This window comes from Vombatus ursinus, unplaced genomic scaffold (genome assembly GCF_900497805.2).
Source record: "Vombatus ursinus unplaced genomic scaffold, bare-nosed wombat genome assembly UNPS02015030.1, whole genome shotgun sequence".
NCBI lineage: Eukaryota > Metazoa > Chordata > Mammalia > Diprotodontia > Vombatidae > Vombatus > Vombatus ursinus.
Genome location: NW_020954808.1, coordinates 341133 through 359586, shown reverse-complemented (window position 1 = coordinate 359586; position 18454 = coordinate 341133). Strand labels below are relative to the sequence as shown.

Here is an 18454-nt window from a genome sequence, read left to right as displayed (position 1 = left end):
CCCCCTCTGACCTCCCCCTCCATCCCCCTCTCACCTCCCCCGTTATCCCCTCATTTCCCACTGCAGCCCCCCTCTCAGCTTCGCTTCTAGTCACTACTCCAGCCTGCCGGCTTTAGACTTACCTTCCCCATCCCTCTTTCTGTCCCCCCCAAGTCTCCCGTCCCAGCCTTCCTTCTATCCCCTTCTCCGCCCTCTCCTCCTAAAGGGTCCTCCACTCCCTTCTCTTTCCATCTCCCTTGGCGTCCCCTCCAACCTTCCCCTTCTGGTCTCCTAGCTCCCCGAACCCTATCCATCCTCAGCTCTCCTCCCTTCAGCACCCCTCTTCTCTCTGGTCTCCCGTCTCCCTCCTCCCTCCCCCTCCCCTGTCTCTCCCCCTCCCCCCAATCCCCCTCCCATCCCTTCCCCCCTCCCCCCACCATGAAGATGATGGCCGCCGGCGCGGCGGCGCACGGCCTGTTCTCCGCTCCGGCCCCACAGCAGCAGCCGCCACCGCCACCGCAGCAGCCACCGCCCGCATCTCACGGCACCTCCATGGAGTCCGAGGCCCCGGACTCCCGCAAGAGGCCCCTGGAGACGCCCCCCGAGGTCGTCAGCACCAAACGCAGCAACACGGGAGGTGAGAAGTGGTGCAGCTCCCCCCCCCAGCATCCCCTTCGGCATCCCCCCAATTCTCTAGATCCTCTGACCCTGGAGCCTTTCCTGCAGGTGCCCGGGCCCCCCCCAACCCCCCCTCCAGTATGGCCCCAATAATGGGGTCTCCCCTCCCCCCTCCCGGCACAAAGGGGGAGCGGTGGGGGCAGGGGAAAAGAGAGAATTCCACAATCGCGGGAGGGGGGGATGTTCTAGTGTTCCCCACCTCCCGGATGCTTTGTCTGAGGGTTGATGTAGGAGAATGAGAAGGGGTGGTGGTGGAAATGGACCCGGTGTGAGGGGGGAGGGGGCATCTGTGTGAAGCTGTGATTGTGTGTGTGTGATTGTGTGCTCGGCTCGCTTTCCCGAGCCATCCATTTAGTGTGTCTTGGGTGTGTGTATGTGTGTGCGTGTGTCCTTGGTAGGGTGGGTGGGTGGGTGTGATTGTGTGTCCTTGATGGGGGGGGGAGGGTGTTTGACTGCCCTTGGATGGGTGTGCTTGGGTCTCTACCACCAGCACCCCTCCCACCCCGGGCCGCGTTTGTGGATATGTCTTTCCGGCCCTTGGTTCCATATTCTATCCTAATCTGTAGAAGCTATTCATAGAAGGATCTGTCCGTGGTGTCTGGGCCTGTGTGTGCATGTGCGGGAAGGAGAGGGGGTGCGTCTTGAATAGGGAGGGTCTCCCAGTGGGGTTCTCTGTGGCTAGCAAGGGGAGGGGGAGAAATGAGCAAAGGCAATAGGGTCTCTGCCCCGGGAGGGTGCAACTCCCAGACTGAGGGGACTGAGCAATTGTGTATATGTGTGATATGGGAGCTAGTGACTGGGTGATGGGGGTGTGGTTGTGTGTGTGTGACATGAGAGGCAGTGTGACTGTGCTGAGTGTGACTGACAGGTGTGTATATCTGTGCGACACTAGAGGGTGTTCACTGATGGAGGAGGGAAAATTGTGTGTAGCAGGGGAAGTGGGTGACCTGAGAGAGGGTATGCAGGTGATTGGGCAATGGGGGTGTGGTTTTGTGTGTGTGTGTGTGTGTGTGTGTGTGTGTGTGAGAGAGAGAGAGAGAGAGAGAGAGAGAGAGAGAGAGAGAGAGGAGTGTGACTGATGAGAGAGACTGACAGGTGTGTGGGGGCTTGTATGTGACATAGGAGGCTGTGTAGGTGTTAAGAGGAGCTGTATGTGTGACTATGATGGAGGAGAATTATTGTCCCCCATTGGGAAGGGGCAGGGAGATTCAGTGTCACCTGCAGAAGCTATTGTGTCCAGGGGACCCCACCAAGTTCAGCTTCTAATCCTCAGCCTAAGGAGAGTGAGGAGACCCCTGGGCTCATCCTCTGGGTCACCTTGACCAAGAACTCACCTTGTTCTGATTTGGGGTTCTTCAGCCCCCAGGTCAGGACTGGATCCCGGGGCCAGAGTGGTGGAGAGGGAGAACTTTCACTCCATCTCATCTTATGCCCACAACCGTCTCAGAGAAGGCTCCAACCCCCTTGCCAGCTACAAGAGACCTTACAATAAATAAAGTCCAGATATGTCCTCTTTCCCCAGCTGCAAATCGTTCCATCACAGAATATCAGAGGTGTTAGAATATGTCAGAGCCAAAAGACACCTTAGAGACCATCCAGCCCTGCCCCTTCATTTTACAGATGAGGAAATTGAGACCCAGAAAGGGGAAGGGGCTTGTTCAAGGTGATACAATGAGTCTCAAAACAGGCAAAGCCTTTCCAGTTCAGGAAGAGGGGACAGACCAAGCCTGAGAATCTAGGGAGCCCTACACCACACACCCCTTTCCGCAGTCTCCCTCTCCTTCCAGTTTCTACAACAGAAGATGAGAGGAAAGGGAAGTTTGGGGGAGGGGGAGGGAATTTCCTGTGGTTCTTCCTGCTCCCAGCCTGGCTCAGTGCTGTTCAGCATAACTCTCCCTCCCTTCTTCCTTCTGCTCAACTCATTCTCTGCTCCTTGCCTGGGACCCAGGAGAAATGGGAATGGGAACTGGGACCCAGCTGATCAGTCTTCCAGCTCTGAGAAGGTGCCTCCTGGGAAGTGGGTGAGGTAGCTCTCTTTCCCTGCCCCCTCACCCCCTTCCCGTTTTTTTCTTCAGAAAGGAAAAAAACCCTAGCCTGGAAATTGGGAAATGTGACTTCTAGCCCTGATTCACGCACTCTGTGACCTTGGGTAAGTCCCTTCCCCCCCTAGACCTCAGTTTCACTATTTGTAAACTGAGGGGGTTGGAAGGGACATCCCAACTTTAGAGTGTTAAGATTCCAAGATTTTAAAATTCTGATACTGTGACCCTAAGAAGCCATGGTTTCATGATTTGGTAATAACATTACCTCCCTTCTCAACCCCCCTGGACTGGACAACTGTAACATTTTATATATACATATATCCTAAGGATTCAGTCACCTTTGCCAGGGGGGAAGTGAGTTGCTACCCCAGAGCTTTCTTAAGAACTCCCTCACTCTTGGGGACTGTTCTTCCCCAGGTGGGAGCAAGGACATGGAACCCAGTTCCTGACCACAGGAAAGAACAGAGCACCCATTGCATGGAAGGGATGCAGGATTTAGGAAGAAACAGAATCTGGGTGGGTCTAGACACTAGCCCTTGGCACTGTGGGAAGGGAAGAATCTTGGAGAAGCGATTCCATTTGGCTGGGGAGGGGGAGATGTTGGTGGCCCTTTGAACAATCTGTGGGAGTGAGGTCAGCCTTCCCAAATCCCAAAGGAAGAGGCAAATTCACCTGAGCTTTTACCTTAGGTATACTGTGTTACATGAAGTTCTTTTCCTTCCCTCTCTGGGCCCCTTAGGCAGACATCTGTGGATTTAGGCAGCAGGAATTAGGAATTAGGTGGAGTAGAGCTAGCAACCATGGGGGTAGCACTGGTTAAGGGAGTCATGGAACCCCAGGATGTTGAAATGGACCTTAGAGACCAACCCCCACATTAATCAGAGAAATCAAACTGAAGCATTTGATCAAGGTCCTACAGAAAGTAACCAATCCAGAGGGTCTTTTCATATCCTTGAGCTTCCTAAAGGGTTATGGGGAAAGAAAGAATGCAGGAAATGGAGCCTTTGGGTGAACTAAGAAGTCCCACCTAGAGAAAGAGGGAAAACAGAGAGGAAGCCCCTCTAGATGGGAGAAGAAAGATGGTGATGTAAATACAGACAGTTCACTATTAGGAAGTTGCAACGAGAGGAAGGGAGGGTAGACTACAAGAGCTTCCTAATAGATGGGAAACCAACAAACAAAAAAAAACAGTCCCCAACACTTCCCCATCTATTGAGGGGGCCCCAATAGCTCCTCTCCCCTCCCCCAGTCTTCAGCTGGTCAAGTTTGCAGTAAGAGTGGTTGATGATCCCAAGGATCTGCCACTGGGGGAGAGAAGAGATGATAATATGTTGGTAGGGGACTCACCAGGCACAGTCAGCCTGGGGAGAAAATAGAATTTTCTAAGTCAAGTATCATGGAATCTTAAGGCTCTAGACAATCTTAGACAGAGTCTTAGGACCTCAGAGGAGTGGAGAGAGGAGGAGGGGCCCAGGGGCTAATTGTTTAATTGGCTTAATTGACTCAGGGTGGTGAGTTTAAGAAGCTTGCCTGGAGCCTCCCTGGGGCAAGCCCTCATCCTAGCACCTCACTTTTCCCAGCCTCGGGGAAGCTCCCGGTAGAACACTACCCCATACAAGGCCCAGGCCCTTCTGCGTGCCCCAAATTTGCTTCCTCCAGGGCCCAAGTTGGGATCTGGAGGTTTGAGTTTGTGGAGTGGGCAGCCACTGGGGGAATCAACCAATCAACAAGTATTCAAGAAATAAATCTCTGCTATGTGTCAGGCACTAGGAATACAGATACAAAAGAGAAAAAGTGCTTGCCTTCAAGGAGTTTATGTTCTGTTGGGAGTGAGAGAAACTACTTGCTCCCAGATATTAGGTTCAAGATATGTACAATATTAGTATGCCCATATTCGGGACACTGGAAGGAGTCGTGGTCTACAGGGCTTTGTGGGGGGTGGGGAACAGGTTTAATAGAGTTGGAAGGAGGAAGCTGTCATAGAGAGGCTGGATCCTGGGGTGGAGGTGGGGCCCAGACCCTTGGGGGAATGGCATTCTAGAGGGAATTGGGGGTCATATATCCCATGGAGTTGTGGGGAGTTAGGTCATGAAGAGAGGGGAGAGAGATGGGATCTTAGATGACTGGGTCCCGGGGGGCTGTGAAGAACTCTGCCCTGTGTTAGGACTGGAGGACGGGGGACACATCCTTGTGGGTCTTTGTTAGAACTGGGTCCTAGTGGGGACCTATGGGAAGCTTGTCCCTTGGGGTGAAGGAGGGGGTTCATTTCCCATCGGGATGAGGTTGGAATGGGGAACTCGGGGAGCCATGTCCTACAGGGATGGGGAATCAGGACTTGAGAAAACCCATGACTGAGCCACATCTCCCACTCCCACCCACCTGCTCCAGAGGAGGGTGAATATTTCCTAAAGGTGCTCATCCCCAGCTATGCTGCGGGCTCCATCATTGGCAAAGGCGGCCAAACCATTGTGCAGCTGCAGAAGGAGACTGGAGCCACCATCAAGCTCTCAAAATCCAAGGACTTCTACCCCGGTGAGAACCCCACCCCCACTCCTGTGCCCCAGTGGGCTATCCCTTAAAGGGACAGGTGCTCCTGCCCCACCCCCCACCCCCACCCCACCCCAGGGAGAGAGGGAAGCAGATGGGGCCAGAGGAGCCCTCCCCCCTCCTCCCAGGACAATGAAGCTGCTGCATATTCATGAGTTCATTTGCATGGGGGCAGCAGCTGGGTCAGGCCCTGACCCTGCACCTGCCCCCCGGGGGAGCCCAGAAGTAAGGAGAGGGCACCAGGCTGTTCCGCCAGTCATGCTGAAAGGTCTCCCATCCCAGGGGATCACTTCTTATCTCTCTCCACATTTTTCTCACTTTATTGCTTCTTCTCTCTTATCATCCCAGAGTACTGCTTCCCTATCTCTGTCTCCCTATCCTCCCTCATCTCCTGCTCTTGCTCTCTCCCACCAATACTCACTCTCCCTCCATTCTACCTCTGTTGTTACTGACTGTACGACCTTGGGTAAGTCAACAAACCTCCTGGCCCCCATTTTCCTCGTCTCTAAAGTCGAGTGTTTGGACCATATAGCCTTTGGGGACCCTTCCAGCTCAAGATCTATTTCTCTGCCATGGACCCCTTGGGCAGTCTGGTAAAGCCTATGGAAACTTTTTCAGAGTGTTCTTAAATGCATAAAATAAAATACATAGATTACAAAGATAACCAATTATATTGAAATAGTTACAAAGATTTTCAAAACAAATTCCTGGACCACTCTGGAATTGATCCAAGGAGTCTGTAGACCCCAGATTAAGAACCCCTGTTATGCTCCATCTTGTTCTTCCTTCTCTCAACCCCTCCCAGTTTTCTTCCTATCTCCCCCCACTGGAGCCTCTCCTTCTCCTCCTATATATAACTCACTCACTCCATCTCTTCTTCCCTTTATCTCTCTCTTGTACTCTTTCAAACACTCCCACTTTCACCACACTCTGGAAGTCAGACTCTTTGTCCACCTTTGCCCTCCTCTCCCTCAACCCCTCTTTTCTCTCTTCCTCTCATCTCTCCCTCTATCTTTTCTGCCACTCCACCATCCCTCTGAATGGATCTGTTCCCCAACACATGCCATGACTCAAGCTGGCTCTGTCCACATTCTCCCATCATCACTGTTAGCTCCCGTTCATTGTCCCCACCTCTGTAATGTGAATATCTTGCTACCTTTTTGCATCTTCCAGTCCCATAGCTCTGGGTCCAAGAAGAAGACACCACCTCAGACTTCCTTGGCTTATTTCACCCCCTCTCAGAAGCCTTTATTCCTAAGATATCATTTTGTGTATGTGTGTCAAACAGCAGAATGGGGAACTCAAGGTAGGAAGTGAGGATGTAGCCACTCTCATAATCCCAGACCCTGTCCCACCTATCTGAACAATTTTAGCCAGAGTCAGAGGCAGGAATGATTTGGGTTAAACAGAATCAGGGCTATCTCCTTTCCAATTAACTGGATCCCTGACCACCCATATTCCTAGTGAGAAGTCAAAGCACCAGCCCCACAAACACCTTGAAGGTTTTGGAATCATCAGGAGACTAACTGAGATGGCCTCCTGCCTACACAAACCAGGACTGGTGGAAAGACAGTGCTGTAAGGGACCTGAGACCCCACCCCTTACCCTAGGTCAGCAAAGTATACTGGAAAGATCACTGGATTTAGAGTCAGACTACCTGGGTTTGAATCCTACCTTGGCCACTAGCTACCTATATAACCTTCATTTCACTTGGCTAAGCCTTGGTTACCTTATGTGAGAGGCAGCTAGGTGGCAAAGTGCAGAGAGTACTGGATTTGGACCCAGGAAGATCTGACTTCAAAACCTGCCTCAGACACTTACTATCTGAGAGACCCTGGGCAATTCTCTTTCGTCATTAGTAAAATGAGGATAATAATAGAACCTACCTCACAGGGTTGTTGTGAGGTTTCATATATATGTAATTACATACACATGTATTAAATATATATATATGCAGAGTATATATATTATGCTGTGTTACATATACTATAATACAGAGCATATTATATATGTGTGTATATGTATGTGTGTATGTGAATGTAACATGCTTTGCAAACCTTACGATGCTGTTATAAATATTTGCTATTATGATTATTATCTGTTAAAGAACAGAAATGTGCTGGTCACATCAGTCTTAATTGTCAAGGTTGCTTCAAAATGAGTTGGTAGGGGGCAGCTAGGTGGCGCAGTAGATAGAGCGCTGGCCCTGGATTCAGGAGGACCTGAGTTCAAATCTGGCCTCAGACACTCACTAGCTGTGTGACCCTGGACAAGTTACTTAACCATAATTGCCGCAAACAAACGAACAAAACCAAAATGAGTTAGTATTATCCTACTCCTTTGTGGTCAAGTGAGGAGGTTGGACAAGAAGAGCTCTGAGGGCTCTTTCATCTGCAAATCTATGGTCCCTATAGATGAGTCAGGAATCTTAGCTCTTGACACTGACCAGCTGTCCAGCTGGGGCAAGATCCTTCTCTCTTCAAGCCTCAGATCCCTTATTTCTGAACTGGAGACAATGGTATTTACATCTGGTAAGGGAACGTGTCACAACAGATAGAGAACCAGGCTTGGATCCAGGAAGACCTGGCTTCTGACACCTACATCCTGGCTCTGAGACCCTGGGCAAATTGCTCAACCTGCCAGTTCTTAAGGTAACGCTTGAAGTCTATATAAATTGTAGAGGAGGCACCATCCTCAATGGGGAGAGGGAGCTTCCTTACCTCGCAGTTCCCTATATGGATGAAACCCTAGGGCAAGTCCTTATCCCACAATATGAGAGAGAGACAGGGAGAGGGAGAGGGAGAGACAGGGAGGGAGGGAGAGGGACAGGGAGAGAGAGAGAGAGAGAGACAGGGAGGGAGGGAAAGAGAGACAGGGAGAGAGAGAAAGAGACAAGGAGAGAGAGAGAGAGACAAGGAGAGAGAAGGGGAGAGAGAGAGAGGGAGAGGGAGAGGAACAGGGAGAGAGAGGGAGGGAGGGAGAGGGACAGGGAGAGAGAGAGAGACAGGAAGGGAGGGAGAGAACCTGCCAGTTCTTAAGGTAACGCTTGAAGTCTATGTAAATTGTAGAGGAGGCACCATCCTCAATGGGGAGAGGGAGCTTCCTTACCTCGCAGTTCCCTATATGGATGAAACCCTAGGGCAAGTCCTTATCCCGCAATATGAGAGAGAGACAGGGAGAGGGAGAGAGAGAGGAACAGGGAGAGAGAGAAAGAGACAAGGAGAGAGAGAGAGAGACAAGGAGAGAGAAGGGGAGAGAGAGAGAGAGAGGGAGTGGGAGAGAGAGAGGGAGGGAGAGGGACAGGGAGAGGGAGAGAGAGAGAGAGAGAGAGAGAGAGGGAAATAGAGAAATAGAGAAAGGATAGATAGACAGGATAGAGATAAATATAAATCTATTGATATACACACATTAGTACTATTATATGTATGTATACATATAATATGGTGAGTATATATTTACATATCCATACATACACACATTTATATCATACACATCCATATATATATATATATATATATACACACACACACACACACACACACACACATATACCCTGGATATTTTGTACCATAGTACTATTAGGAGAAAGGCACTTACATGTGAGCCCGATGGTAGCACATAAATGTGAGTAATGGTGGTTATTATTTTTATTATCACCATTATTAATGCTAGTGAAACGCAGAATTCTCTGAATCTACATACCTCATGGAATTCCTTACGTCATGAGACATAGGATTCCCTGCATGTAGCACCCAGAGCTCCCTAGCACATGTAACCTATCTATCCTCTATCCCCCCCTACACCCCATAGCCTTCTCCCCACTGGGACTCACAACAAAGAGCTAACCTCCCTCTACCCCTCCTGCCTTCCCCCACCAGAACATGGAATCTGCCTCTTCAATGTCCCCATTCCCACCCCATGGGCCACACAAGCCACACAATCACATACATACACAGGTATTGATAAATAAAATTAATAAAACCCCAAGCTAAAAGGGACTACAGCCCATCTGGCCCAACTACCTCATTTTATGGAGGAGGAAACTGAGACTCAGAGAGGGGAAAGGGCTTGGCTGAGGTCACCCTGATAACGGCCAGCAGAGCTAGGGTCTGACTTCTGGGCTCTGACCTGGAATCCACTGCTCTTTTAACTCTGGTGAAAACCAAAGCCCAGAGAAGGGAAGGACTTTCCCAAGATCACAAGGAGTCAGGTCAGAGCTGACACCAGTCGAGATCTGGCCTTCAACCTTGGACATTTTCAAACACACCAGCTACTTTTCTCTGTTCTCCTCCGTCCCTGTCTGTCTCTTTTTCATGGTTTCCTTCTGTGTGTGTGTGTGTGTGTGTGTGTGTGTGTGTGTGTGTGTGTGTGGTTTGTCTATATTCCTCTAGGTCTTCCTGACTTTGAACCCAGGGCTACTAAGAGTGTAGGAGCTGCAAGGGACTTCAGAGGTCACCCAGATGAGCCACTATACCCCTCCACACCCCTCCCAAGCTTCCCTGGTTCCCACAGGGCCTGAGGCCCGCCCCACACCCTTTCCTATTTACGCCTTTTGCAACCCGCCAGGCCTGGGGCAGGCAGGCTCAGCCCTGACTCACGCTTGGCTCAGACCCTGCTATTGTTCTGGGGGAGGGACACAGGCCCCAGCACTGGAGGGGTTGGGGAGAAACACATCCAGGAACACCCTGACCAGGACACCTAGACACCAAGTGGCATGATACACAGAACCAGCACTACCCCTTTTCCCCAGAAACAGAGCCTCCCCAAGACAGGCCAGCGACAGGGTCTAGCCCTGCCTCATCCCCAGGACACAGACAGCTAGTGACTGTGCTGCCCAGACAGGCAAAGAATCTGTACTTCTTGCTTTTTCTACATCTCAGTGGCTTTGCCTCTTTCTGTCTCTACCTTAGTCTCTGTCAGAGACACTGTCTCCCTCTAGGTTTTATATGTATATCTTTGTCTAGGTCCCACCCAAAAGCAGAACTCAGGAACTGTTCTTACTTGGAAGAGTCATATCCCATGCTCTGTCTCTAACTCATCTTCTCTGTTTTCCCTTGTTTCTTATTTAAATCTTGTGCTCTGGGGCCAAATCCCCCTCTGCTCAACTCACCATCTCCATCCACCCCCCCCCCCCAACAAAGCCTAGCCTTTCCCCATTCGATCCAAAGCTTCTCAGTCTGGTGGTACGCTGCTGCTTTAAGAGGTTGCCACAGCAACGGCCCTCCTTCCCCTTCCTCAGTCCAGCTCTGGCGATAAGGGGGTTCCAGTTGCTCGGGCAACCAGCCTCAGCCACCAGGAGGGAAGGAGGGGGCAGTGTTACCGAGGCAACCAGGGGAGCTAGGAATCATCGAAGGAGCTAGCCATGGAGGCCCCCTCCTCCCATGATCTCCAAACACTTAGACCTTTCATTGTCCCCTCCCCCCCATCCACTGGGGCAGGGTGAGGGAGACTCCAAAAAGAAATAAAAAAACTTGGCGAATTGGGGGGGGGGCAGTGATAGAGAACCAGGTATCTCCCCTTCATTGCAGTTCTAGCTTAAGATCTCAAAGCACTTGAGATGTCTCAGGATTGCCTGGAGGTAGGAGGAAAAGGTGTTGATACATTTATCTCTCTACTCCTCCTCCTTCCCTAATCCTTGCTGGGCTTCAGGGACCACAGAGAGGGTGTGCCTGGTGCAGGGGACTGCAGAGGCCCTGAATGCTGTTCACAGCTTCATCGCAGAGAAGGTTCGAGAAATCCCACAGGCAATGGCCAAGCCTGAGGTGGCCAGCATCCTGCAGCCACAGACCACTATGAACCCTGACAGGGCCAAGCAGGTAAAAATTGGACCCCGCAACTGATTCCTCTGGGGATGGAAGGGAAGACATGGCCCTGCCCTCATGAAATTCTGGGTCTGAAGGGGAGGAGACAGGTCAGGCTCCTTCTCCTGAAGGGTTGGGGGTGGGGCTAGATGGTCATTCCAGGAAGGCATCCAGGAGAAGACCAGCCTGGCACAATGCCACTGAGGGACCACAGAGAAGGGATTTGTTCAGGTCCCTGTAGGCTCTGGGCCCCTTTGCCTTTAACCCCTCCCCCCCTCTCCCATCTCCCTTCCTTTTCCCTCCACCTCATCCCATTGTCCCCTTGGACCACCTGCCTCCCACTTCCTCTGCACATAGGAAGTGGGGCCCCAAGGCACCTCCCCTTCACCTCCTCCCCACTATCACCCCGCCCCTCCTTCCCCTTTACAATTCTACCCCTTTCCACTCTTTCCATGGAAGGGGGGAGGGGAGAGAATGTCAGCCATCTTGAAATAGGAAGGATCATATTGGAGGAGGAAAAGGAAGGAGGGAGGGATGGGGGCCAATGAGATGCCCTGCCCCCATCACCATGGCAACAAGGGAAGCTGTTGGGAGGGGCAGAGCATCCTTCTTCTTCCCTCTTTCCTTATCGCCCCACCTCTTCGGGAGCCCAGCTGGTTGCCACAACAACTGTCAACTAGTTCTGGCTGCAGGGAGGCGGGGCAGGGGAGAGGGGAGGAGGGACAGAAGGAAGGAGGGAAGGGATGTTGGCTGCCTACCCAGCGCTAGCAGGAGAGGCAAGAGAGGTACCCACAGTCACCCCTCCAGCCACTGACCTCTCCCCAGCCCCCGAGGGGTTCTGGTGTCTACAGACAGTCACCGAGGCTCAGTTTATTTGTGTTTAAACGCTCACGTCCAAGAGTTAAACTGGCCACCCCCTTCCCCAAGATGAGAATGCAGACTGAGGAGCAGAGAGTGAGGGAGGTAGTGCTGGACTGGTGGGCTCTGTCCCTGGTGCTGAACCCTCCTTCCTATCGGATTAGTCAGGACCCGGGAGGCAGCCCCAGGAGAGGCGGGATTTATCCATCATCATTTCCCCACTTCCTTTTCCTCCCCCAGAAGAAATGATTTCTAGGAGCTTTGAGATCATTCTTACAGCAAAAGGGTCAGCTGGCGAAACCTGGTGTAGAGAAAATGGTCGTTGCTTAGCCTTCCTAGTGTGAAAAGCCCTGGGCTAGGAGTCAGGAGAACTATATCCTGGGCTTGGTTCTGCCCTTACCTTTCCAGGTGACCTTGGGCAAGTCCTTTTTCCATCCAAGCATCAGTTTCCCCAACTGTAAAACGGGTGTAGGGGAAAGACTAGATGGTCTTTAAGGCTCCTCTACTTATATTCTCAGAGGCCTTGCAGCTCCAGCATTCTCTTCCACCGTTTTAAAGTCCTTTGGGGTTTTTGAGTCTAAGAAGTATGGCTTCCTGGTCCCATTGATTCCTTAACCCCTGGTCTACTCCTCTTCCCCCACCCCCAGGCTAAGCTGATAGTCCCCAACAGCACAGCCGGCCTGATCATTGGCAAAGGGGGTGCAACGGTGAAGGCAGTCATGGAGCAGTCAGGCGCTTGGGTCCAGCTGTCCCAGAAGCCAGAGGGCATCAACCTGCAGGAGCGCGTGGTGACGGTGAGCGGGGAGCCCGAGCAGGTGCACAAGGCTGTGGCCGCCATCGTCCAGAAGGTGCAGGAGGACCCGCAGAGCAGCAGCTGCCTAAACATCAGCTATGCCAATGTGGCAGGGCCTGTGGCCAACTCCAACCCCACGGGCTCCCCCTATGCCAGCCCGGCTGATGTCCTCCCAGCAGCCGCTGCTGCAGCCTCTGCCGCCGCCGCTGCCTCTGGCCTCCTTGGCCCAGCGGGCCTGGCGGGTGTGGGTGCCTTTCCTGCTGCCCTGCCAGCCTTTTCAGGGACTGACCTGCTGGCCATCAGTACGGCCCTCAACACACTGGCCAGCTATGGCTACAGTGCCAACTCACTGGGCCTGGGCCTTGGCTCAGCCGCGGCCTCAGGGGTCCTTGCGGCTGTGGCAGCTGGGGCAAACCCAGCTGCTGCTGCTGCCGCCAACCTACTGGCCTCCTATGCGGGTGAGGCTGCCGCTGGGCCAGCTGCTGGTGCGGCCCCACCCCCACCCCCACCACCCCCTGGGGCACTGGGCTCCTTTGCCTTGGCAGCAGCTGCCAATGGCTACCTGGGAGCAGCAGGGGGTGGGGGTGGTGGGGGCGGCGGGGCAGGAGCCGGGGGGTTTCTGGCAGCCGAGAAGCTGGCGGCAGAGAGTGCCAAGGAGCTGGTGGAAATTGCGGTGCCAGAGAACCTCGTGGGTGCCATCCTGGGCAAGGGGGGGAAGACGCTGGTAGAGTACCAGGAGTTGACAGGTGCCCGCATCCAGATCTCTAAGAAGGGGGAGTTTCTGCCTGGCACGCGGAACCGGCGGGTGACCATTACAGGCAGTCCTGCAGCCACGCAGGCCGCACAGTATCTCATAAGTCAGAGGGTCACCTATGAGCAGGGGGTCCGTGCCACGAACCCCCAAAAAGTGGGATAAAAGGGGGCGGGGAGCAATGGCTCCCAACCCTCCCCACCCATCTCCTCCCTACCCCCTGACGCCGTCCCTCTTTCCCCATCCTGGTTTGGTTCGGGTGTCGGGCAAGGGGCTCGCTTAAATCCACCACACCTTTGAGTGGTTGGATTGGAGTTGGGGATAGGAGGTGCTCCCCATGCTCCTCCCCCCCAGTTTGACACACCTCCCTGTGCTTAGCTGGACCCCCAACTCCTCCAGGGCAGCTGGGAGACTGGGGGCCCCAGTCTGTGTGATATCTGTATATATTTTGTTGATTTTAATAGAAAACACGGCATTATTTTTCTCTTTCTTTCCCTCCTTTTATTTTTCTTATTTTTTTTTTAAATAAGGGATTTTTTTTTCGATTGGTTGGTCAGTTTTTGTTTTCAGAGGTAAAATGGGAGGGGAGATGTTGCACCTTCTTACTTCAACCCACTCAACCCCAGCCCACTGCATCTCCAATCAGGAATGAGGAAGCTTTGAGGGGATGGGGATAGGTTCCTGGTTGGCATGGCATGACCTGGGTTGCAGTGGAGGTTGAGGTTCCTGTCCACCCCCCATTCCTAGGCATTCCCTGACCCTCACACTGCCCTACTCAACTGGGGTCACTGGGGGTTTATTTTATAACATGGCCAAGTTGGCTTAATGGGGAAGTAGGGAAGGGATTGTGGCATTGGAGAAGCTTCAAGTCCAATATGTCAAGGTGAACTACCTAGTTCTGAGGAAAGAATACTGGATTTGAAGTCAGAGGACCTGCCACTTACTAGCTGTGTGACCTTGGGAAAGTCACTTAACCTTTCTGAGTCTCAGTTTCCTCACCTGTAGAATGAGGGGTTTGGCCCAGATGAATCTCTAAGGTCATTCCCGGCTTTAAATCCTATGATCCTAAGCTCTGGAACACAAAGCCCTAAAAAGGAGGCAGGGGGAAAATTCCTGAGGGCCACCCAGAACTTTTTGTCCTCCCTGAAGTCTGTCTCCTTGGACTTCTTGTGTTCTTATGGGGAGGTGTTTTCCTCAAGGCCCAGTGGGGCTCCTATCTATGACAGCATGCATGGGTGAATAGTCTTCCCTGAACTGTTAGGATGGTGGGGTGGGGAGTCCTTGTATTATTTCAGGCCCACTTCCTTAGAAGTACCTGAATGGGATGGACTCCCTGACACAAATCCTGACCTTACCCTCCTTTTTGCAGGGGCCCAAGAAACCCCATGAGACCCTGAGGAGGACAGGGCCACCTCCCCTGATAAGCGGTTATTGAGTTTTGGGTATGGAGGATGAGGGAAAAGACAGGAAGGGCTTGGCTCCGTCGTGGGGGTGCAGGGACAGGGATGGAGAGGAGCAGCTATGTCTGGAAAAGGATTGTCTCCATTCAGATTCCAAAGTCTGCTCATCTCAAAGGAAAAAAAACACTTTCGTTTGGTGGGGGGGGGGGGTTGCAGGAAATTCAGCAGATCCCTTCTCCTTTCCCACCCCAAGCCCTCTCTATGTGCTTGCTTCTATGTGTCTGCATTGATGTATTTTTTTGGTGGGGTCTGAGTTGGTGTGTCCTGGTGGGGTCTAATTTAGCATGTTGATAGCATCTGGATTGGTGAATTTGGGATGGGATTTGAGAGACCTGTGGAGCTTTGATGGAGTCTGGACTGATGTCTTTTGACACAGTCTGATTAGCATGTTTCAAAAACGAGCATGTGCGAATAGGGTCTGGACTAGTATATTTGGTTAGGGTCTAACAGACCCTGCTACATCACTGGGGTTCCAAAGGCTGCTTTGTCAGGTAGGGTGCACAGACCTATTGGTCTTTTCTGAGGAACAAACTCTGATTGCCTTGTCTGAGCAGAGTAGCCAGGTCGGTTCTATCCCTGGGCTGTCCATTACCTTGGTCCTTTTTCCCCCCACCCCCTATTGGTCTCCCCCCCTTCACCTCTTAAACCAGGACTCCCCACTGATGCCCTGGTTCCAGCATCAGCATCTTTGTGGGGGGGGGGATAGCTTCCTGTCCCTTCAAAATTCCATACTTACCACCTATTTTTCTGGATTCTTCTCTCCCCACAGTTCAGGGGGAGCCCCAGGAGGGGGGGGCAGATCCCAAAAATCAAAATGTGAAAATCCCTTCCCAAGGAAGAAGCAATAGCGGTAACTCGCACTGACCTTGTCTGCTCATGTCCCTACTGGGTCACCAGAAGCTGGCAGGAGCTGGGCTGTCCAAGTGGCTTTTTCTATATCCTGCCCTCAGACTCCAGTAGGGGAAGGGAGGGAGACCCTGTCTCCTTCTGAACCCATACCACCCCCCCAACTCCTTGGACCCTGATCACACCCTTCCAAGGTAGGGTGGTCTAGATGTGCCAAAAGAATTATCTTCCAAACTTTGTATATTTATATACAAAGGATATATATATATTTATCTCTTGGGGGGGGGCTTGGGGGGAGGGGGGAGGGGGAAGGGAGGGTTTCCCATTCCCAGAGAATGCAGTATTCTGTATTTTGGATTTGGGAAGGATGGGACCTCCCAGGGTGCCCGAGCTGATTTGCATATCATTTGCATGCACGGCCAAGCTCACTGCCCCTGTAACGCTCTGGTCCAGTTGCAGCCCTTTTTGGGGTTGTGTCTCTTTGGAGACAGCCTCCTTCCCTGCTCCCTTTATTCCCCCTCCTCACACACACCTGGCTTCTTCTCCTCTCTAATCCACTACCTCCCAGAGGTGCCCTGTGTGGAATGAGATGGAGTAACTTGGTTGGAATCCCAGCTCCAGGCCTGACTTATTGGGGCAAATTCCTTCCTTTGTCTAGGCCTCAGTTTCCTTCTCTGTAAAATTGTTGTGTAGGCAGAGGTGGGGGGAGGACAAGGAGTTGAGATGATCTGGAAGGTCCTGACTGGCTGTAGCAACTATGTTACCCTCCTCTGGTCCCCATCCCTTGCCCCCACTTGCCCTTTCCGATTCCTGCAGAGTGGTGGAAGCAGGGGGGAGGAGGAAGGAGGGGAGAGGATGGGAAGGGGGCACACCTGTGGACTGTGCACCCTCCCCCACCCCTTCCTGCTGCTTCCTGTACCCATGCCTGTGTTCTCCTCTTCCGCAGTCTAACCCCAGTCCCTTTTGCTACAGTGTTTCCTGGGGCACAGGGTAGGGGTGGGGAGGGAGCAGACACAGCCTGGGAGATTGCTAAAGATTTAAACGGAGGTCCCTCAACCCCTGCCCCGGATGTTTAGTGTATTCCTTGCAGCTCTAGAAATCTCACCTTCCAACTCCGTCTTCAACCTCCTTGTCCCTCAGCTCCAAGAGTCTTGCCCCAGTGGGGGACCGTAGTTAACTGAAGCCAGGGAAGATATACCCATCCCCAAACTCTGTGGAATCCTGTTCCAGTTCCACAATCATTTGGGGTCCCCTTGGACCTTAAGGTTCTTCTTTTACCCCGCTTTTCCAAGTGCTCCCCATACCCCCTTGGTATAATCTCCTCACTATTTAAAGCCCAATTCCTCAAGGTCCCCCACCCCTTTTGCACTGACAGTGGCCCTTCCTGGAAGGTGGGGTAGGAGGGAAGTAACAACCTCGCAGGAATGAGCTATAGGCTCTGACGGGCTATTGCCGTCCCAGCTCCAGCAGTTCCCTCCTGTTCCCCTTATCCTTATCCTGCCTGTATGCCCTCTCTGTAGACTCCTGTAACGTCCCCTGCCCCCTCGATTGCTTTCTCATCTCCTTCTGTTTAGATCTCCCTTTCTCTCGTCTCTGTCTCCGTCTGGTTCTTCTGTGTATCCGTCTCCCTGCGCGTTCTGCTTTTTTCTCCTCTGCGTCTGTCTGGCCCCTGTATCCGTGGCTTTGACCCTCTATTTCCTTTTACCTGTCCGTGTGTGGATGTGTGTGACAATGTGTGTCTCTTTTCCTCTGTCCTCTGGCCTCCCCCCCCGACCCTCTCTGTGTCTCTGTCTTGGTTGGCTTATGTCTCCCTGATTCCCTGATGGTTTTCATAAAGTGCCAAATTTTCTAGGGGAGCAAAGGGAAGAGGCTGTTATCAGGGAGTGCTAGTCCTAGGCGGGGGCAGGGGATAGCAGAGCTGTCTCCCACCTCTGGGGATAGGGGCAGCCCTCAGACAAGTCTTTGGCCCAGGGTTCCATTATCCTGATTCCCATGTTCCTTCCACCAGACTTTTCTTAGGAGCTTTGTAAGAAAAGAAAAAAGAAAAAGAAACTAATTTTCCCCCTCAGATCCTGACCCGTAATACCACCCTGCCCCCAGTGACCAAGAAGTCTGGGGCTAAAACTAATCCTTTAGGCCCCAACCCTTTTTCCTTGGGTTCATAAGGAACTTCAGGGAGAGGGGGAACCTTTGCCTCTGTTCCTGGTAGATGGGCTAGAGGCCAGATGCATATCTCCAATACTTAGGAGAGAGAGAAGTTACATGTGCCAAATTCATCTCCTTGTCCCCCTCTGGGGGGGTGGGACTCTGAGCCAGCCTGTCCCAGCACCTTCTTTCCCCTTCCCCAACCCCTTCCTATTCCCAAAGCCCCCAGGCTAGGGGTGGGGGCTGCTACTGCAATAATGGGGCGGTTGTGAAGTAGCAGACTTCTCTGCACCCAGCCATCTCCCCCCATTAGATGAGGAGACACCTATCCCATCTTCCACCTCCCCATCCCTAGATTACAGGTGGGGGATTAGGAGTAATGGAGACCTTGCCTCTTGGCTATGGAAGAAATTGGCTTATAAGGTGGTGGGGACAGGGATGGTGTCTCTCTGCTGCCAACTCAAATGTGATCTTGGGCAATCCCTATCTAATCTCTGGGCCCCAGTTTCCCTCTCTGTCAAATGAGAGCGTGGGATTCGGGGGGCCTCTAGAGT

General features: G+C 52.4%; 1 protein-coding gene across 1 annotated transcript; it reads left to right on the top strand.

Moving 5' to 3' along the window:
- The first annotated feature begins 487 nt into the window (after positions 1-487).
- Positions 488-13939, top strand: LOC114031022 (RNA-binding protein Nova-2). Its single transcript, XM_027846022.1, has 4 exons — positions 488-616; positions 5088-5231; positions 10896-11062; positions 12553-13939. Exons 1-4 carry the CDS (start codon positions 532-534, stop codon positions 13612-13614), a joined length of 1458 nt encoding a protein of 485 aa, XP_027701823.1. The 5' UTR covers positions 488-531; the 3' UTR covers positions 13615-13939.
- The last annotated feature ends 4515 nt before the right edge of the window (positions 13940-18454 follow it).

What these genes read in the sequence shown, in the direction of transcription:
- LOC114031022 (XM_027846022.1), top strand. Translation starts at nt 532, where the DNA reads ATGGAGTCCGAGGCCCCGGACTCCCGCAAGAGGCCCCTGGAGACGCCC. An exon ending in CAAACGCAGCAACACGGGAG is followed by an intron (nt 617 to 5,087) that starts GTGAGAAGTGGT and finishes CACCTGCTCCAG; the next exon opens with AGGAGGGTGAATATTTCCTA. An exon ending in ATCCAAGGACTTCTACCCCG is followed by an intron (nt 5,232 to 10,895) that starts GTGAGAACCCCA and finishes GCTGGGCTTCAG; the next exon opens with GGACCACAGAGAGGGTGTGC.